This window comes from Schistosoma mansoni, chromosome W (assembly GCF_000237925.1).
Source record: "Schistosoma mansoni strain Puerto Rico chromosome W, complete genome".
Taxonomy (NCBI): Eukaryota; Metazoa; Platyhelminthes; class Trematoda; order Strigeidida; family Schistosomatidae; genus Schistosoma; species Schistosoma mansoni.
In genome coordinates, this window is record NC_031502.1 from 5,576,518 (window position 1) to 5,600,055 (window position 23,538).

Consider the following 23,538-nt stretch of genomic DNA (forward strand, 5'->3'; position numbering starts at 1 on the left):
TTTGTTCTCCAAGTGTTCTAAAAATCGAATAACCTGTCTACCGGGTTGGGAAGGGGAAAACTTATAAGGTATCCGATGGTCTAGCTTTAACGTAAGACTACGTGATATAAGCTGTTACACTATTCCTGCTAAGTTAAATGGGTTGAAACTATTGATAAAACAACGTTAAAAGGTTCATTCCACCAAATGTAGTGTAAATCAACAGAAAATAAAACGTCAATAAATATAATCAATTTAAGCTTCGAGGCACATTTGCACAATGAAGCAAAGAAATTTCAGAAGACGCTTTCAATGAAAGCGGATAATAACATGATTAGGATTTAAATAAAATCTTGCCAACAAGTGAATCATTCATATTTTACAATCCTTATTGAATTATGTTTTCATTTAGGCAACATCAGACTTTAATTTTAATATATGAACAGCGTTTTCATAACTCTGACACAACCGCTTAATAAATCCCACACACAATATTAAGTAAAATACATTTGTTGTGTTATTCTCGTAATTTAAGACCATAAGCACAGTAATACTGATTTGAACGAAAACTCAGGTGGGGGGACCAACTTATAGTCAAATGCCAAATTACACAGTGCCGTCGTAAAGTATGGAAAGCATACATTAAATACATTATTTGCACATCTTTCAGATGTCCTGACATACTTCATGACTCTTTCAACTCTGTTGTCATTACATTTTTCCTCTGTTTTTCTTCCTGTTCTCTTCAATTCAATCTTTTGATGTCCACTTCCGATCGCTGCTACATACTACTTATATCTGTCAGCATAAGTAGCATACAACACAATAAAATCGATTTCTAGTTAACTAACTACCAGTGGCGGTAAATTGATCTAAGAAGAAAATACTGTATAACAAATTTCAAATAAAGTATGCAAGTTTACACTTGACACATTTCAAAAAATCAGTGAGATATATACATGTTTTTATCATACGTAAACTTCTAAAACTTTGCACTATAATGATACTGATGATTTTATCTGACATGTACGTTTATCAGAACATCCATTCCGAAGAAATGTAAAAGTTTGGAAACAGTAAAAAGGAACTACCTAGGTCATGTTACCTTCCATGAAATCACGTAAGGATGCCTATCTGAATTCATTATTTCGAAATTGGAGCTTCAACATAAACAAATGGGACAAATATTCTTTTTTAAATCGTATTAGTAATATTACTGGTTTGAACATAATGAATGTAGCCTATGAATTAATAGCATGCTGACAGAGATAATGATTCATTTCTAAATAAATATGGTAGCTACATGTGAGACAAATTTTCATGGCCCGCAGACTACAAATTCTTATTACAATTAACAGTTTCATAATAATATTCACTCACTAACAATATAATAAAAAAATAAATATTTATACAGTTCATATCAAAGATTGATCCCAGACAAATCACTGAATACTAGGAGACACTGAATAGCTATTTCATCTTGGTACTGAACCCTTTGGAAGTGGGTAACCACTACTCTATTGAGGATCGAACTTAAGATTATCAGTATCACGACGAGCGTTTAACTCCTAGACCACTGAGCCGATATCCAGTGAACAGAGACTGCTAAGGGGTTCCATACTCGGACGAAATAATTTTCTGATGCTTGCTAGTTTTCATTGATTGTCTAAGATAAGTCTATGATGTACCATATAAAAATTCAACAATTTACTTAAACCCTAGAGTTTTAAATTTTAAAATCAACATACCATTTTCTATCTTCGTTTGTGAATGTGGTCCACAAAACGCAAGAAATTTATTTGGTATTATCCAAGAGAGATCACCATTTTCCACTTTCTGTAAAATTCATTTTTAGAGGTGATTAAACAGGAAAACAAATATTCGACTTACCTCAAAATGTTCATATTCTTGTAAATCAAATGTATCAAAGTCGAGAAATTTATTAAGTAAAGCCTAAAATAGAAAAAAAGCAAGAAACCAGTTTTTAAAAAACGACAAACTTTCTGTATTATTCACTTGGTATTGTTTGTTTGAACGCGATGGCGTTTGAAGCGAAAGGTTCTGGGTTCGAGTTCCAGAGTGAACATCAACTCCGAGATACAGGAACATCCAGCTGACGCGTCCCAAATAGGACGAAACGCGCGTCCTGGATTCCACTGCTAGCCACTATCCATCTTTGCTTTCTGTATTATTGTTAAATACTGATTTTTGTTGTTGAAATGACATAATCATGATAAACGATTAACACTTCTAGTCAGTTAAATCTGTCCAGGCTGAGGTTGTCTGTATTCTTTTCAATATCCAAAAAGTCTGTTATATCTAGCCCTATCGGACACTCCGATTTATTTAATGAGATAAACGGTCCATGTTATACACCAACTTCCATCAGAAATTTCATTTTGAGCCTTCACTTTCACTGTATTTTCACGGTTTTGTAATGCGAAATGTAAGAGTTGTACCATAATAGACAAACATGATTATAGCAGATAGTTATGGTTAGTTTCAGATGTTTGAAATGAAATCTTTGATGCAAGTCACCCTTCAATATACATCACTCATTCATTAAATGAAAAGAAATATTACTGAAAGCTATAGATAAAATATCCTTATTGAAAATCAAAAATGTTGTGGATAAATTTAGCCACATAGAATAGTAATTCTTAAGGCTGATATTCAGTCGCAACTTTTCGTACAGCATCAATAATTAACAAAAAACTCCACTAGTAAACGTTTGAACAAGGTAATGGATAACTTGAATCAACGGCTCAATGGATAATGGACTACAGCCTTAAGCAATAAAAATTTGATTTGAGTATCAGTATGAACGTCAATACATTGTGGTGGAGGTCCATCTGACGAGCTTCATATCGTAGGGAACTCGAGTTTGGATTCCACTGTTAGCCATAACCAGAATATATAAATAAACTGTAATTACCTCAAATACTTTGGTAAAACTGATTGATGAGTTGATAAAATGACTAGTTATCAATATTATGTAGTTTATTTCTCAGTTCTAATCAAATCCTATAACTAGTTCAAATTAAGGCCATTAGTTTGATAGATTTAATATCGCACTGCACATCCAGGTTCAATGTTGCATATGATTGATTGGTTATAATTTACTCGATGTTAAACGCTAGTAGCAAATGACAAGAAACTCCAAATTTGCCATTTCGCAGTTACCATCTGTATAGACATTGATGCCCTTTGTGGAATACGAGCAGAAATAATTCAATGTTACAATCACTGAAGTTGCTGTTAAGGTATTTGAATCGTAACTTACTATGAAACAGATATGTCAACAAAATGATGAGGAATATTAAGAGATTGAAAAAATTGCTCATTTCGAGCAGGCATCTGCAAAATCTAGGTTTTCTGAAATCAGCGAAAACACACACTGACGAACACAACTATAACTGAGATGATTTAGTTATAAAACCAAGAGACAGTTATATTTTGAGCTACATAATTCAACTTGTGTAAGTTTTTAAATATTAAATTAGTATTTTGTAATTCCATCAAAAAATCACTCGTTGGCAGCCTACATAAATCTTTGAGTTATTGATTTTCAATGTGTTTCAACTAAATAAGGTATATTTATTCAAGGGATTTGATAAGAAGTATAAAACTGGTCATCATATAAACGACGACAAGACATTGATGGTCCTTACACGTCTATCCTTAACAAAGTGAAATACAATGTTTATTATATGATTAACTACGTTGTAATACCAGAATTAGCTCAAAAACTTTACAGATGAAAAAAAAATAGTCATAAATAATAGCCTTAAACACATCCTTTGGTAGAGATGGGTTGTGGCCAGCAGTGGAATCCAGGATTTTCATTCTATCCTATTTCGGACTCGTCAGATAGATGTACTTTCATACCAGTGCTGATGTTTACTTCAAACTTTGAACTCAGCGCCACCCGTTTCAAATGCCATCGCGTTATTAACTTAGCTACTCAGTCCAGATAGTCACTGGCTTCTGCAATCGGGTCGTTTGATTCATTTTTGTATAGGTTGTTTGAATCTTCTCATTGATATTTAGGACTATGATTGATCAGTGTCTTGTTGGTATCTATGGATCGTGTGCAGATTGCCTCGATATCGCCTTAAGTCACATGCATTATAAGCTCGGATTGATCATCAATTCTGGGATGCTGGTAAATCCAACTGACGAGTTTAAAGTAGGACAAAACGCGCGTCCTAGATTCCACTGTTAGCCACAATCCATCTCTGTTAATAATGCATGTGAATTAAGGGAATATCGATTCAATCCGCACACGATGCACATATCCCTATAAGAGACTGATCAATTTCAGTCCTAAAAATCAATGTGAAGTTTCAAACAAACAATACAAAAATGGATGGTACATATCTTAGTGTTTTTTCAAATTTTCAAAATTGAAATTTACATTAAGAGAAGTGTTGTAGGATTTTATATAAATGGTGATGAAAAGTAAATAGTGTATAAAAATAGATAATTATGAATAATATGTTTTTGTAAATTTTCGCAAAGAACGTCAACTAGATAGAATAGATGAATCGCCATTGGTATGAGAATCAAAGACTCGAGTTTCGTCTTGTTTGGAAGTTGTCAGCTAGAATCGCATCCATCATGATACTAGTTTTCTTACTGAGATTCAAACGTAGCCCCACTTGCTTCAAACGCTAACACGTTATCAGTCGAGCTGCTGTGATCAGATAGTTACAACTGTATAATTCAAACAGTTGCTATTGATGATATGAACTTAGGTCATGATCATAATTAATTTTATATCAAATTTAATTGATAATGGATTAATCGAAAAAAAAACATAAAATCGGTCACATATTGGATGCTTTATCAGGAATCCTTTATTCTAGATTTGGAACAGATTGAATTCCTGTTCTATCTAGAGCTTAGATTCTTGCTATACCGCGTACTACTTGAGTATTTGGACGCTAGAACTGTCGAAGTCGCAAGTTAGAAGACAGGAGACGGGTGAGAAGGAATGTTATTCTAAACAATGCCAAATATGTTACAAAACTACCCGGTATTTATAGCTTTCAGTAAAAATGAAATCATCATTACAGTCACCCAATCCGCATATAGTGGTTTTTTAGTATTTGTGCAATAAGGAAGCTACACTTCGATGGGATGTTTTTCCGAAAGATTATTGGATGGAATGTCTTCGGCTCTCTCTGAGCTTCTTAGGGCTTCCCTGAATTCACCCGTGGGCCGTTCTGACATTTCCATCCTTTGAATACCAAACAACGTGGATTGTGACCTTGAGTTTCTGAGACTAATTGTAGTAGCCAAGATTCGGTTTGGTCGACAAAGCTCTTTCAGTACTCAAGACTAGACTACGGCAGTTGGAAGCAAACTAATTCAGTAATAAACATATCTATCCTCGATAGTGGAACCGATGACTTTTTCCCTACTCGCTTCAACCTTTTGACATAATTTTTTTATGGTAAGGTAAATAAAATATACACACATTTATTTATGAATGAACAAAACAAAAATTTGATTTGCAGACCAATTGTTTCCAAGGTTCTAAAATTACTACTCATTAAATTTATTTGTAAATATCTGTATTTTCTGAATGTTGATGTTATGGTTTGGAATCGATCAGTGTTTACTAGAAAACATGCATCCTGAGTGGATTTCTCGACACTACCACTTTGTCATATATTTTTACTAAAGTTGGACACAAGCTTACAATGAAATTCAGGAAGAATGTTTCATCCTATTTGGGACTGAATGTATTAGCATCTCAATGTCAATGTTCACAATTAGATAATATTATGACATCAAATAATATAATAACACAAGGATGAATAATTATGGAAACGTATAGTGATAAATTTATCTCTACTATTACCAAGATTTTACAAGCCCAATACACTACAAAGTCGTCCACCTCTTCTTTTTCTTAAACTTTGAACGCAAATAGTATCGAACAAATAATGTGGTAACAAATCTATTTTCAAACTTTATTCACTACATATATATGATTTTACGCGTGAAATGTTGTTGTCAATCTATAAAGAGGCAAATCCACAAAAATATACGCCAACAAAGTGTTTTTAGAAATAAAATTGAATGCCATATATATGTTCAACTGATTGCTAGAAAAGGAAATTTCCATGGTGTAAGAGACAGAATAATAATTAACGTTTAGATTATATTTATTAAGGAAGACGGACATTTAACTGTTAATATACACTCGTATATCCTACAAAAATAATGATATTCAATGTGCAAGAGTGTGTACAGTAATTAAGGAACTGTTATAAAACCTTGGCTGTTTGGTTAACAATGGAATTATTGAAGTAGTGGAGTTGATCACTGGCCTCAAATTCCAATGCGACAGATTTTAGATAATAAAAATCACAACCTCACTGCGTATGAGAATAATTTAGTACGTTTAAACATATGTACAGACGTGGCAACAAAAACCTGTGTTCCATAGTTTACATCATGGACTCACTGTAACAAGACAACCACTGAAACACAGGAATCATTCGGCAGTGTGAGACTCTTCAGTTGTAAGCATTCTCAAGCAAACAAAGAATCATTAAGAGGATTTTCGGGCCACGTGCCAAGGTCGTAATCTTCAGATCACTATAAGTATCCAGAGTTTTGCATTTCAAATTTCAGTTAATTTGGTGTGTTGTACAACTAATAGTGGTTAACCCACTTACTATCAATAAGGCTAAACGAAACCGATTATAGCATCCCATTAAAAATTAGAAAATTAATTCTCTAAATTACCTGTTAGTGAGCATATGATCAAACCCTCTTCACTAACGGCGAGAATATTGTAAGTTTCATTTACTTGTCAGTGAAATAAATAATTTATTACAACACATGTAAGCTTACAATATTGTAAGTATATGGTAGTGAAATCTATTGAATTTTATCAAAATCCTAGACTGAGTTACGTTATACCACCATTGAAAACCTGAAGGTGTTGAACGATCATTTTGTACTAGTACAGAACTTCTCAGCAATGAGCATCCACGATCACGTAACAGGGAATCAAACCCAAGACCCTCGGTTTCCCACGAGAACGATCAGGATAGTTTATGAGTCAGTAATGACAGCAACATAAATTACACAACTAAAATTAATAAGTGCAAAGTACAAATTGATAGTGTGGTACGACAGATGTAATAGTTGTGATAAGAATAATAAAGGCTTGAGCAAATGTCTGATAATGGGAAGTATGTCAGAAACTTGGAAGAATAGACATTAAAATAAGATTTGTTAAAAATCATTCAAGTTACACAATAAGAAGTGTTCATTTGATCAGACTGTGAAGAATTTATACGAAAAGAGGTGAGTAAAAGCAAACGAACAAATTAAGAAGTAAAATCGTTTGTTAACCCCTTTTTGTCCAAAGAAGAGATATGTTACAAAATTGTCTATAACTTTAGCTGTATGTAAGAGACGATATCGAACCCTTTTAAAAAAAGTCGCAGGAATATAATAAATTACTCCGAATGAATTGTTTCTATCTACTACCTGACCGCTTTCGGCTGAGTGTGATAAAACGGAATCATGTATTATTTTAATTATACTCTTTCCCAACCACGAAACGAGTGTTCACTAACTCGTTAGCTAAGTTATCGATCAATGCCAAAAACATGAGATTAATAACCTCTCTATGACCAATGTGCGTGTTTAATTGTAATTTGGATTTGCTGGTCAATAAACAGTGTAATTAATTTGAGGAAATAACTAACGGTAGAGTAAATGCAATTTTTAAGATGAAACAAACTCGTGGCACAGAGATTTGTGTGTAACTGTTAAGTATAAAGTCAAGTATACTGGACATTAAAAACATGAAACTATCTTTAGCGTTAATAATTCTCACTGGAAAACAATATTAACATATATATAATGAGGGTTATGTAGATTATCAAATTTCATGGTTTATAGTACGGGCTGATCTTGGTTAGATAACCATCAAAAACCAGGAAGCACTGAAAAACCTTTTTGTCCTACTCTGAGACTTCTTAACACTACTCATTTATGACCCCACCAAGGATAGTGGCCAAGACTTCCAGGTCACAAGGAGAGCGCCTAACCATTAAACCACTGAGTAAGCATACAGTGGTTCATATTCTTAACAAAGGTCAGTTTTTATTGTAAATCATAGAATAATATAGTTTAAAAAGCTAATAAAACAATAAACAGATGGATTCTGTTTAACAAATTAAACAATACATCTAAAGAACATTTACCCTAAGTTCAGATGAAATCCTTAAGTAAAAAAGAAATATGTCAAGTAACAGCATTAGGCATAATATCAGGTAACATTAGCTAACAAAGCACTATTTACTGATTAACTTCAAAAATACCGACTGTAAGAACTTAAGTTACTCAGATTTTTCAGTGATAATTTTTAATCATTTAAAGTTTCACACCCAAACGATTACCAGTTGAAGTTACTAAAGTATTCTGAAATACACTTAAGATGATTTGTAGTGCTGTATATTCCATAAAACGATTTTAACTGAACATGATTGTCAATGAAAGTCTTATTTAAATCTACTTGAGTCCCTAAAAAAGGTCTTATTTTACAGTCTGGATAATTAAGACATTTAAAATAACTTTAACTATTTTGTTGTTCTAAATAAATAATATATTTGTACGTAATAATAATAATAATTATTATTATAATATATATATATATAACAATCTACACAATGCTCAATTAAGTAATACTCTCTATTTGGTATATCTTTATTAGAAATACATTAAATAACTAATAACTTCATGAAAATATTTGATATTAATGATAAAACTCTCGGTGAACTCATAAAACTTTAAAGAGTATCGTTATGAATTATCATATTACGACCTAGCTACTATTATCGCTTAGTAATTTTGGACACTACTTCAATCGATAAGTCCCCAAATCAGAACATGATTGAATAGGAATGTAATTATGTTCAAAATAACAAGGGTGGATAAGAGCTGTGAGCACAAAATAAAAGCGTTAGGATATTTATAATTTTTACACAAGAAGATTCTAGAGTCTCCTCCAAATACCCGCGAGTGCTGATTGGTTAATAAATATTCAATCAGAGCGCCCCAACACAATACTGTACGGAACATGTTTTAACCTAATCTTTATCCCGCTAACAAGTCTACTAAGAATTTTGAATAAAGTTAACAAGTATGATAAATGGATAATCGACATTTTAGTGTACAACAATTATTTTAACCATGTTAAACGTAAGCTTATTACAAGATTGTTATTAAATTCAACGAGTCATATGAACCAATGGGTGAGTAGGATTGTTAAGTGATTATGAATATGTTTTATTCATATAATACCACATTAGATTTAGCTTGTTCTTAAGGAGATCGGTAAAAAAGAAACGAAAAATTACAGATAACAATAAATAAAATCGACAAAATCATGGGCAAGTGTGATATGACAATTAAAAATTATTGTAATTCATATGATCATTGTTAAGAGAAGAAAAATTCCTTCTTTCTTTGCACATGAAAAAGATAGTGATCATCTTGAATGTAATAACCAATTCATATCAAAATAAAAATAAACTTATTCAATAATTTAGTCATTTGATTTGAAAGACTTTCATTCAAATCATTTGATTTTATTGTCGGGTAATTTAATTCTAATATGTGGTTTTAAGACAAGTGTGGTTTAGAATTTATGATTCAATGCAAGAACGTATACATAACTATGATTCACTCAGTCAGTTATAATGTCTTGCACAACGTACATATGTATGCATCTATTCAAGTAGCCATACAACATTAGAGAAGAGATTTAAAATTATCATGACAAATCTCAGCATAGTAGAAGTGGAAACAATATTAGTGGTAATAGAAGTAATTAGGCATGGACCGAATGATTCGAAAAGAAATATTGAATTTGCTAGATAAAAAAGGAGGAGGTCAATTTTAAAGTTGATAATCAAGGGGAAGACAAAAAGTGAATGTACGTGATTTATTTTGATCGGGATTGTCGTATATATATATTATCAAACAAATAATAGTAGTATCTGTAGTAGCCTAGAAAACTAGACGGAAATTATAATATGAAGAGAAAAATGAAATGCAATTGAGGGATAAAAATCAGGAGATAAATAAAGGCTTAACTTGACTGTAGCTGTTACCTTCATGTAGTGATCGGGTTTATATATCATAATGACCCGACCGAACTATATTGGCTAGAATACTTACTTTATGAGGTCTTACTATTCCAAACAGATCGGTTGGAGAGTGCAAGGATTAAGAACAGAAACTGAAGGTCCGGGTGGGAGTTTGTACTGATGACTGTATAGGGATGTGACAGCCGCGAAGTGTTTCTCTTAGACGATCGACATGTACAGCAACGCCGCCTTCTTACGACAGAAGAGAGGTATTGGAGAAGATTAGAACCTGAAGGTAGCACACCTCAGCTTCCCCATCAAATTCCCATTTAAAAAATGACAAGATCGGAATCTAACCACAATATTGGCGTACGTAGCCAGCTTCAATTAGTTGTCCATTGTGTTTTGTCATAATCTTCCTAAGTCGTCAAGGCCTCTGATGATCAAGTCTTTTCTACATACCTCAAGAAGTGTCCTCCCAAGATATGGGCGACCAAGAGGTAATAATCGTCTTCGTAAACCTAACAGTATTTGAAATAAAAGCCTAAACTTGGAAGATTATAAGTAAAAGAATGTACCACTGTGACGAATATTTCCTAACACTTTGTTAATTGGTAATAAAGAAATAATGGTTGCATATAAGAACGTACGGTAGTGAAAATAAATCAAAGTATTTATTTCAGTTGAGCAGTAACTAAAAGTGGAATCTATGGTACCTTTTTCGTCTTATTTGGAAGTCGTCAGCCGAATGAACCTTTATCCCAGTGTTAATGGTCACACTGAGAATCAAACCCAGTACCTTTCACTTCAAAAGACTTATATGCTTGCGCAACCGCTACGAATTTTATTTGTCTGAGTTTATATTTTTCCACTGTTGATGTTAACGGTAATGACTGATCTGTCTCCAGTAGCCGCCAACCAACTTTAATGAAAATTTTTGACTCAATGGTAATATCAAAGTAATCCGCTTAGGATGCACATGAGTTAATTGAGACTGATTATTTGCAGTCCTTAACATAAATAAGGGGCAAGTATAAACTCTTACATATAAATTAGGATTAAATGAATGTTAGTATTCATCAGCTATAAATCAAAGATGAAGTATTTTATGCAAAAAGAGTAGGGATCATTGATCAGTCTATGCGTACGAATACCAAAACAAATCACACAACCACCAACCAACAGTTTTAAAATCTTCATACACAATTTTTTGAATAAAACGTAGACATGGATTTAGGCACAAAATAAAGACACGAAATACACTCCTACTACTACCTTGGTGTACACTTCTTACGCACACAGATATGAGTAGTGTGTAACACCAATCAGAAAGGGAATGCTCGCGGCAAAACATTGAAATGATTGAAGAGAAGAGAACAGGAATGTAAACAGAGAGAAATTGTAACATGAAGGAAATTGAAAGTATCATGAAGTATGTAAAGGACAACTGAAAGTAGATGTGCGAATAATGTATTTAACGTATGCTTTTCATATTTTACGAAGGCACTGTGTAATTTTGAATGAAATAATAAGATTGGTTTTCCTCCACATGATTTATCCTTCACTACACCAGCATTACTTAACTGGGTCAAACTATCTTTTCTCGTCTTGTTTACCAGATTGCCTTAATCTGAGGCTTGTGTTATTACTAATTTTTGTCGATTGCTTTACTTAATAAATGTAAGTGCATTGTGAGTGCTTGCCAAGTTGTCGAATGACCTTTTCTTTTATCCACCTCTTTTCCAAACCTCCTTAATCATGCTAATCTGCATGATCTCCTAGTTTACAAAGTCCCATCTGACTAGATGAAAACCACTACACTAACACGACGCGGTTGAAACAATTCTGGAACAATGATGAGTTGAAAATCAACCAATCAATCAATTAACTGACAATTACCAAATAAATATACCAATTATGCAGATAAAATGAGTTAAGACATGTCATTACAATATAAAGAAAACAGTAAATGTAATCAATAAACAGATATACTGATATTGATTTTTGGATAAATAACTACATGTTACATACCCATAAATCTATTAAAAATGTATAGCTCATAACAGTTAAACAAAGAATGATCATTTTCAATTATAAGAGCCATTCAAATAGTTTGATATATAAGTGTTCTCTATACACATCTTTAAAAATAACACACATGAAATGGTACATCTTATGATATAGCACAACAAAATCCAGTCAATCATGTAATTTATCAAACAAACTGTTAATAGTCAGTAAAAGAAAAAAATGACAATCACTATTTCCACTGTTCAGTATTCCATTTTAACATGTTAACTTTCAAAACAAAAACAAACTGTTTCAAATAAACAGGAAGATTATTCAGGGGTAACGAAACGTAGTGAGAATGTCTAGCATCAGTAAAAAGCATATACATCAACATGGAGAAACTATTATATATATATATATATCACAAAACAATAGTTTCTGACGTAGTTTAATTCGGTATTTTTACTAATTATATAAAGAAAGTTATAAATATTAAAACAGAATTTAAGACTGCGACATTAAATCCATTTACATAGAACACCGAACAGAACAAGTCAAGTGTTCACAACAATAAACAGAAAGCAGATAGATAGAGCAATCAATAAATAACCTCTGAGAATGAAACATTGTTACACTAGATTTTAAACTTTTTTACAAACAGAACGAAGAAAATCAATTAGAGAGTGAAAGAAAAGTAGTAGAGAATACGATGCAACTGAAATAGAAGAATATTGATGACGGGTAGAAAACAAATGGAGATGATAAATTTGGACAAAAGTGCATCATCTGAAACTGCTATAGTTCATATTAACAAGAAACGTACAAGGATTAAGAGAGATATGATATAGAAGTTTATAGTAAACTATTTGTGAAGAATCAAATTTAATTAAAAAATGTTCATTAATAGTGATCAGATGAATGGTGGATAAGAAGAATCTTTTCCACTTTTAAGGAGATGAAAATTTTTATTGCCAATAACATCTCAAACTATTGACTTCTAATTCACTGAATATTAAATGCATTCGATACAACTATCAAAATGATAATATTCTGCCGATTATACATTAGATATTAAGCATAATTATTCACTCTTACCATCACGGTTTATTAAAATATAAAACTTTCTGTGATAATTTCAATCACCAACTACTGTTCGCAGAAAACTCAAAGGAAATCAATCAACCAATCATAGCCAATGTAGAGCTTAGCACATATGTGAGTTATCCTAAGTAGTCATACCATAATAGTATGATGATATGAAACCAACAAAATGAATAGCGAAGAAATTGAAATTATTGGAATACCAATTATAAATGGGAAAGACTAAACATTGAGAATATTTTTTAAGAAGATGGGACGAAAAGGCATGTATAGGGGAATAATTGATCTCAAAATACAGAGGAAGATAAAGACTGAGTGGATCTACGTCATTGTGACTGATTCTAAAACATTTCACTCAACATCTCCAACGACTACTGCTAGCAGTCATAACGTGGACTCAGACCAAGTAATCTGGATCTACTAAAATAGCTCAGACTAAAAGTCAATAACTTCGTGGATTAATGCTGCATTTTGATTTCGCCACATCTAGCTTTCTTTCAACTTGTTTTTTCCTACAGCATTTAAGGTCATCTGTTAAGATGAGCGATTGAACATAGGTAAAGCTCCCAAATAAAACGCATTATCAGCATCACACTGTCGAAATAATCCAACAACTTCAGGACTAGAGCGGTTATACTTGGAGCCTGACCAAATTAATATAGACATAATAATTCATTGATAGCATTGAATGAAAATCGTGATACATCAAACATTAACTATATTTGAAAAAAAAGCCAAGCCATGAGATTATTCAAACTAAGTTTTCTAAAACCATCAGGCGCACAGCAAAAAAACCATGAATTCGAACTTGTATAGAACTATGTTTATATGTAGTGTACAACTATCAGAAATTATGATAAAGTACCATCAATGACACAACTCTTAATGTTTAATTATACTTTAATCAGTCAGTTCATGGTATGAAAAAATCACTGAAAAAATATCTTGCATAGACCTTCGTAAAATCTTTGAGTGAACGTTTTATACAAGTGTTATTATTGAATATAGATGACATTCAAAGTACCGTAAATAAGACGTTTGGACGTAACGTTATGTTCAACGGATAAAATAAAACGGAAGTTGAGGAGAAACAAATTGCCGTAGAATTATACCATACGCACGACCTTCAAAGAGCCGATAGGAGTGAAGATGGAGCTTCCAGGTTTGTGTGCGATGTTCAAAACAGTTGCATATAGCTTGCCGCTTTTAACGATAATGTTGACCAGATTACTTATTTTGGCCGATTTAGATGATGACTCGATAGTGTGTTACTTGAAGAGCATCATGCTTTTGAGAAGCAGTGTCTTATATGATTGTGCGCTGGGAATAACGTTTGAAGAGACTGGAAACTCGAGCGGCAACTTCATTTTACGCTGCAGAGGATGCCAGACGAGAAAATTATACGAAACGGTACATTTTTTGCCGGGTCGAAGTTGCCAATACAACTAAAAATAGCCGCACTGATTGAATAGCTTACATGTAAACAAGTTACAGCTTCTGCAGCTCTATGTGATGTAAACCATGTTTCTGCAGTGTAGTAGTACCAGTAATGAAGAGACGTCTGCACTACAATTTTATTAAATGTGAATGCTACCTTTTGTCAGTGTTAGAAGAATAGTAGAAATTGATGAAACCGTTATACGCGAGAAAGCATAGCAGAAGTGGAAGTGCTAAAGTTAAGCGGATAAGTAGTTGTCCCTTCAGCCTTATTTGAAGCCTTACGGAATATGAGGTTGGACTACCCAGAAACGTCACTTCGAAAAAGTTCTCGACAGAAAAGCCCCGAACCTGGTATTTATCATTATAAAATATATGGGACCTAGTACAAACATACACACCGAAAATTAAAGAACTTATAGATGCTTTCATATACAAAGAAACATTCATTGAGTCAGTCAGTCAGCTACAAAGTAGGACCAGGCACATATATGCATCGGTCCAAGTTGCCATGCCTCATTAGCACAACAAATTGAATACCAAATTAATAGAAGTAGTTACTTCAATGGTAGTAATATATAAAAGAAAGATTGTGTATAGGGATATAATACAGGAAAAGAAAATTAGTTCGTAGAAAGAAAGGTCTAAAGTAATCTTAATCTCACAGTTTAGGGGAAGACAGAGAGTGTATACGCCCACACGATTGTGATCGACTCTGAGCCATGTCACCCAGAGTCTCCAACCATTGGTTACAATAGTCGCACGGACCCCAACCAAGTACTCTGCATCTACCAACATGGCTCATACTAGAAGTTGATGATTTTAAGCACTGATGCCACGTTTTGGTTTGGACGCCCCTAACTTTCTACCAACCATCTCCAACACTAGTCAGCATTGCACGTTGTGATAATCGGTGTTCAGGCATACGTAACATGTGGCCCGACCATCTCAGTCGATGAAGATTCATCACCTCATCAACTGATTTACCATGATTCCCTAATACCCTGTGTCTAACCTCACTGTTACTTACCCGATAATCCCAGCAGATGCGAGCAATATTTCTAAGGCCAACTTCTGCGCAGTATACTCGTCCCTTAATTGATAGACGGATATCTCGTCTTCACCATAGGTGACGTAAGTTGGCAAAAGCCAAACGAGCTTTCTGAATCTGTGCCGAGATTTCGTCAGACACCAGATCAGACTTCCAAGATGAGTGAAGTTGTTGACGCAGGCCAGTCCTGGAGTAACAATTTACATTTGGATGGGGAGGAAACGCATTCCAAATATCCTGGCATTATTACTCAGTTCTAACAGAAGACTCTGCATTTTGTCAGTGTCTTCACCAAACAGGACTATGTCATTTGCGTATTCTAAGTCGATAAGTGGACCTCCTGGTAGAAGATCGATTCCTGAAAATTCAGTCAAATGTTATTTCCAGCTATAAGTCTATAATGAAGTTAAACAAATTGGGGATAGTGGACAACCTTGTCGGACACCACTTGAGGTTGTAAAATCAGATGACAGTTCGCCATAAGCTCTCACTCGACTGGTAGTGTTCGAGCAAAGAGCTTTCACAAGGTTTTTGTACTTCTGAGGTACACCTTTCAATGACATACATACTTCAATGTTCCATTTTAGGTTTTCTGGGAATGGTGTGTAGTTGTACAGTAGCTGAAGGCCAGCTAAACTGCTCCTTAAAGTGTTCCGCCCATCGTTCTAAACGTCTGGGCTGAGAGCAGATAAGTATTCCATCTTTTTCCGAGATTGTTTCGCTTACAATTGACTTCTTAATTCCAGTTTCTTTTATTAGTCTGAAGAGTCGTCTGGTGTTGCCTACAGCCACTGCCTTTTCTATCTCTTTTGCTTTCGTTGCCAACCACTGCTCACAGTAGTTCCTTAGACTTTTTGTTAACCTAGATCTGATTTGTTTTCGCTCTTCATCGTCTTCAGAGCCTGATGGGATGAATTTACGCGAATCCATCAGTGAAATAGACTTAGAAGAAATCCATTGGTTTTTTGAAACCCTATGGTTTAAATTACTAATAGATATTACTGCCGTTTCCACAGCTGTTCGTATGTCTTTCCAAGCAGCATCTGGGTCGGTCTCGTTTACAGAACTGCGTAGATGTGAACTCAGGTGTTCCTGGAATTTACATTCGGCTTTCTCGTCTTTCAGTTCAATCCTAATGGGTCTTCTTATTGTAGTTTTCCTGGGTCCAGTGAGGCACAGACAAATGCGTGCTCGTATTAAAGCATGATCAGAGTCTAAACATGTATTCCAGTACGAGCGAAAATCTTCTATAGAGCTTCTCCAACGATGACTGATGGCCATATGGTCTATTTGAGTCCATCGTTGGTTAGGTGCAGGTGGTTGCCACGTTAGACGATGTCTCTCCTTATCCTTAAAATTAGTGCTTCCTAAAAATAAACGATTTTCTGAGCATAGTTGCAACAGACGATCACCATTATCAGTTCGCTGAGCCGGAATACTAAAATACCCACCTAAATGTCTTTCTGTTTGATTTAAGCTGCCTAATTAGGCATTAAAGTCACCCGCTACGAGTACTATGTCTGAGTGCTTAGCTTTTTGAAGAAGTTCAGAGAGCCTTTTGTAAAAGTCATCACTCACTTCTCCCGGGCTGCAGTCAGTGGGAACGTAGGCAGAAACGACGAAAAGACAACTACGTGTGTCCCTATCTTTCCGAGTTCTTACGGAGCCATTTAGCCGGACAAAACACAGGCGACTGTTAACAGGGATCCATTCTAATAGTGCTTGTTCTGCTCTTGTACTAAGTGCTATGGCTACACCTGCAAGTACACGAGAACTAGCCGTCGGGTCGCCAGATACATGGAGGGTGTATTTCATTGGCTGTCCATTTTTGCGAGGTGAGGTCAAGTAAATGACCACACTTTTCGGTAATAAGGGTTTCATCTTGATCACCTCTGTTTTGATTGGTTAAGCTTTTTCAAGTTCACTTTACGAACCACTCACGGTCGTCGGTATGGTATAGTTTTGCCACAAACTACTTTTAGTATATGTACTAATAATGTGATTGGCTCAGAGAGTACAAACTGACTACAAACCTGTGTCGACATGCCATCATAAAGTCAAACTGTAAGTAAGAAATATAAACGAGACAATATTGGAGAACGTCCATTAATGCATTTACGCAAGGTTTCAGACTACATGTCCTTGTCTGAGTCAGAAAGAAAATTATATACATATTTGAGGTCTTTGTACGTTATGATTCGGTTTGACAATTAAACGTTTCTGTTTATTGCAGTCTTCTTATTTGCAATAAGTTTGGTGAATCACAGTAGAAAATGTAGGTCGTAACCAAATCGGACTATACAACACAGTGGGATATTTTGTAAATCCAATAAAAAAACTCATATATGATGATTGTTTTCTCAAACAAAACGCAAAACTAGGATAAGATTTACAGTCATAATGACAGTAAGATATAAAATTCCAATGACGGACTGACTGCTTCCACCAAAATAATTTGTTAATAAATCATGACTAACTTTTTTAAAAAGGTCACAATTCGTCCAAATTTTACAGATTCATTTTAAAATACCATTAAATAAAAAACTAACGTGTAAGCTTAGAGAATACCACAATACTTAGAAAAATGTAAGTACGTTATGGTAGCGATGTAAAGCAAACAGAAATAACAAGGAAAAGCAAAAAGTGAAAACATGTGAAATATTTCTCAAAAACAAATTAACGATTCAGCCTTTACACAAGTTATGATAGATTTAGCAGAGCGTAAAGTCAACAAAATATTGTAGATTGATAAACAGAGAGCGATAACCAGTGTCTTAATATCTTGGAGAAAATATTTCCTTAAGTGTTTCTAGGAATAGTCATATAACTCGGTAAATTAGTCGCATTTGTTAATTAAATCAGTTTAATCGGTGAAGCTGAACAAAGTCACTGAGCGAATAGAGAAAGTGCAAATCCCTTCATGGCTACAGAGCATATATATCTAAACAAGTCATCTACTGATGATAAAATAGATGATCACACTGAGAAATTATCGAGCATTGACTCCATCGTAAATAATTTCACTTAATGAAGCATCTTAACCTAACTAAAAAGCAGTAAATTATTAGGACTATGATTTAAATTCAGATTGTACAGTTTAGAATTTAGAGTTATATCGACACTATTCCTAACATAACAGATAAACTAACAATACAATACCATTCCTATACTAAAATCCATTATTCTAACTATAACACTAAATTCCTAAATCCTACATTATAATCCAAAACCTTAATCTTAACTTGAACTACAAACCTAAGTTCTATAATCTTAAAAATAATCACAGAGCCTAAACAGTAGTCCTAACAATCTATTGTTTAATTCCTACACTCCGCATCTTAATCTGAAATTATAGTCTTGGCATGATAAATCATTCATTTATTTTTGCTGTCTTCTGACTGAATAAAAAGGGCTTCGATCCAAATGTCACCCATTGGTATAGTTTCGTCTTATTGTTTAATCTTAAGATACGTATAATTTGTGTTCATACATTAAGTAGTTGATTTCATTTTTATTAAATAACATCATCATTTTTGTTGAAAACTCTTTGCAAAACCATATCGGTGATAGTGTGTAAGAAAGTGCTGCACTTCTGTTTGACACGTTTTATCCCCCTCCTTTCAATGCTTCAAACAACAATCGATGAATAAACATTCCAAGCAGTAACCGACTTATCGTTTTTCAAAGTTCATCATGAGATCTGGAAATCATAAATTGATTCCTGTATGAAGACATATGTGAATGAAAACTACCGAAGAATCCAAAATCATGAAGAAAAGGTTATAGAACTGTGAAACCTTCATAAAAAGGATTATGGTATCGGGATTTCCAGTTAGTCTACGGTAAATTCTATTTACAAATGATTGAGGCGACGCAACAAAAAGACCGAATGTCTGTTGTAAGACAACACTTCAACGTTAGTAATCCACACTCTAACAGGGAATATAAGACTTTCTGGATAACTCTATACGCATTACAAAAGGAGTAAATGTGCATTATAGTAACATCCAATGATGTAGCGGTACATTACAAGGTTAAAAAACTGAAAGCGACAACAACCAATCAGGTAACAGCAAATATTATGGCAGAAATGTGAAGTAAAAAAACGTCACCGAAGTTATCCTTCAAAGAAAGAACTAACATGTAATAAACAAAAAAACTAGATAACCTGATCTCTTCTTAATAATAACACTCTGTGGGCTTCAACGATTATTGAGCAATCAAACCTTGACAAAAAGACAGTCAATAGTAATGGATACTAAACATAATAACTTTGTTTTTACTATTTAAAACAGCCGAAAATAAAATTACTTTCATTCGAAACAGAAAAAAACAATTTGTGAAAACGATAAATTTAAATTATTACTACTATTAATACATTTCCAATCTACTTCAGACATATTTTGTGTCATATATACCAATCAGTCAAAACTACAGATAATAGCAGATTCAAAAATTAATCAATAGTATCATCATCAATAGTATTTTACCTGTCATGTAAATGCTCAATGATAACTGGAGAGTTATAAAAGTATCAACATTTGAAAAGCAAAGTGACGTGTCACAATCTACATCACAACGTTTTCTTATTTAGACAACCATTGAAAACCATAAAGCACTGGATAACTGTTTTTTCTTAGTAAAAGAAGGTGTGATAAATGAACTGACTACCAACCCATAGTATTGGAAGACGGTTGTAAGCTTAAATGCAAACCGTTGAGTGCCAACCCAGTTGTTTAAAGGTAAAACCTGAATGTCCTGGGTTCGATCATCAGTGGAGTCGTAGACCAATAATGTCGCTGAAGAATCCCGTATTAGGATAAAACAGCTGTTCAATGCCTTCTGCTTTTCAATGGCTATCTCTTTAAAATCAATCCATAATAGAAATTGTGAAACCGAATATTCTATACATACTGCTTGTAGTGAACATATATACAAATATTTCACAACATACCGTGAGGTAAAAAGAAAAAAAGATTTATTATTACCCGGTAACTAATATTGCTCACCACGTGTAATTTCAATGTTAGCCAAAGAACCATTTTTTTAGATTAGTGGTTTCTAAAGATTTGTTTCATATAGTGTTGTGGCGACAAGAAGAATAAGAAAGAGTGACAAACTTTGAAAGTTATAATTTGAGACGTCAGTACTCTTATTTCTTAGTTCATGTGATTTACATATAGATTGACTGTTGCCATATCTTTTTCTGTTCCAAAATCATTGTAAATTGATCATAAACTTAGTAATACAATTTGTAACCTAAATAGCCCATTTTGGTTCATATTATAGATTCTTATTTAAAGAGCGTTGTGGTCTAGTTATACATGAATTTAATTATGTGAATTTTCGAATTCAAGAAACAGAAGTTAGTAAGAGTGTCTTATTCACATATAATTGAGTCTTAGGAAAGAAAATCCTCCGTAACCAGTGAGCAAGTGGGTGTCGGATCGATTTGTGAATCTATTAGCATAGCTAGTCACAAGGTCTAATCAACAGTAAGTAGCCTTATCGAGTCCTAGAGGGTTACATGGTAATAATCAAGTAATATGACATACCAATTGAGTGGAATCCATAAGATAGCATATGCGTTACATGTAAGAGCAATTTTTATGAAGGATATACATCAGCCAGAAGTTCATTAAAGAATAAGGTCAATCGAGCTTACTCGTCATGGTTGGGTAAAAACTTTATGAATGTAGTGGATGAAGACTTTGTGGGAAAAACTAATTTATTCTGCAACACAAAATTACAGACTGCATTCGTAAAATATGAAAAGCATACGCTAAATATGTATCAATGCCAAAGTTGGACTTGACAGTCTTAAATAAACTGAGCACTAGGTAGAAATTTATATATATATATATATATATCCTAATGAGTAAAAAAATTGTATTTCTGATGTTTCGTGACCTAATGTAGGTCATTTTTCAGAGTTAATAAATAGACAGTACAATTTAAACCTGTTTTAATTTAATTCCGTTATTTATTTACTCTGAAGAATAGCTTATGTCAAGTCAATAAACGTCAGAAATACATTTTTTCTACTCATTAGGATATAACAAAAAATGCATATATTCATTACGCACAGTAAAATAGATTATTTGTACATCTTCCTCGAGTTTTCCTTTATATACTTCATGATTCTTTCAATTCTCTTGTTATTATAATTGCTCGTCGTTTAACCTTACTATTCTCTTCAATTCAATCTTATGTTGGCAGGCATTACATCTATCATACAGCTCAGATTGTCTGCCAATTACTCAAAAACATCAACACATATTACACGTTCAAAGAAAGATGGAACTTTGGTCGTTGGCCCATCAAAAATGTCGACACCATTTTAAGAAGTATGTAGGAAGAAAAATAAAGAGATATGACAGCTGAAAATTGAATAACGTATAAGAGTACGAAAACACGTCCAGAATTTGAAGCAGTAAAACGCTTGAATCCTTTTTGGTTAAATAAATATTTATCATGTTAGGTGGTTGGGAGTTGTCGACAATAAATCCTAAACATTGATTTGTGCTAGTTTTTATTCGCTACTGTTAACAAAGCTCAGTGATACTATTTCAGACTGTGAAACTGGTACTTAAAATTGTATTTCACAGAGTGCATCAATTTACTTATGAATCTAGGTACACCCTGCTAAAGAATATCTACTAACACAAAGTCAAGATTCAGAATTTCCTGCCAACTTCTTGTAACGACCCAAAACTCAAATAGACTGCACAGAATATCATGGATTGATTGAAGTGTGAATTCTGCACTGCTAGATCTCGGTTCAGTGATCTAGAAGTTAGGCGTTCGTGAGCTAAATCAAATATCCTGGTTTGGACTCCTGGTTGCAGGGTCATGAAAGAACACTGCTGAAGAGCCCTATACTGGGAAAAACGGTCGTTTAGAGCCTCCAACTTCACAATAGCTGTCTAACTTAGATTAGTTTGCGATTTCAATGAAATATCGAGTTACTTAGAGTAGTGGGTATATTGCAATTTAAACAGTAAAATTCGATCGAAACCAAGGATTAGACAAGCATAACACTGGTTGCTGATTGGCGACTAATATATACATATATAATTTGCACTCACTTTATTGACAGCAAATAAACAATCCAACAATGTTAAGTGATAGGTAGATGCACCAAAAGAGGCATCTCTAAAAAAGATTAGGAAATATTTGTACAATTAATTAAAAGACAGAGAGATTGTAAAACAAAAAAGAAATAAAATGAATAGTTATCGTCAAGATTACCACAAATTTAATTTCGTGTTCTTTATCTCTAGTCAAAACATGCAGAATACCAACTTAAGAGCGAAATTGACGGAAAATCGCTCTTCATCTCGTCATTTAATCTCACAAAATAGTGATTAGCAAACTTCATCATTTTTGTACACTATTAAACTTAATTGAATTGTTAATTTATTCAAATCAGTTGAATTTAAGAATAGTTCATAACATAAAACAGATTATTATCAGAAGGGGTTTTTTCTGGAGATTGTAGTAATTTAGTGGTCGAGTTTATGAGTCATTTAAAGCTAGACCACCATGGAGAACCTGGAAGCACTAACCAGCCGCTTCGTCCTAGTATGGGACTCCTCAGCAGCGAGAATCCACGATCTCGCTGCGGGATTTGAACGCAGGACTTTCGGTCTTGTGCGCGGATGCTTAACCCGTAGACCACTAAGCTGGTTGGCATCCAGCGGTGTTAATGTCTAACTTCAACGAATTCACAACTTTGCGCCACCGTCCACCATTGTCTTCAGTGAGTTACTATCTCACAACAGACCCGATTGAACTCCAATGGTCACAGCTTCTCATTAGGACTCCAGGAAATAC

General features: G+C 33.8%; 1 protein-coding gene across 1 annotated transcript in view; it reads right to left on the reverse strand.

Annotated features, from left to right (window-relative positions):
• Smp_171590 (putative dual specificity protein phosphatase cdc14) overlaps positions 1 to 23,538 on the reverse strand; it is a gene marked incomplete at both ends in the record, with an annotated part of 55,857 nt that overhangs the window by 16,327 nt on the left and 15,992 nt on the right. The window contains 3 exons of the mRNA XM_018800004.1: positions 1,728 to 1,815; positions 1,870 to 1,932; positions 22,791 to 22,857. Coding sequence (XP_018653861.1) covers positions 1,728 to 1,815; positions 1,870 to 1,932; positions 22,791 to 22,857 — 218 coding nt within the window. The remainder of the gene's footprint in view (positions 1 to 1,727; positions 1,816 to 1,869; positions 1,933 to 22,790; positions 22,858 to 23,538) is intronic.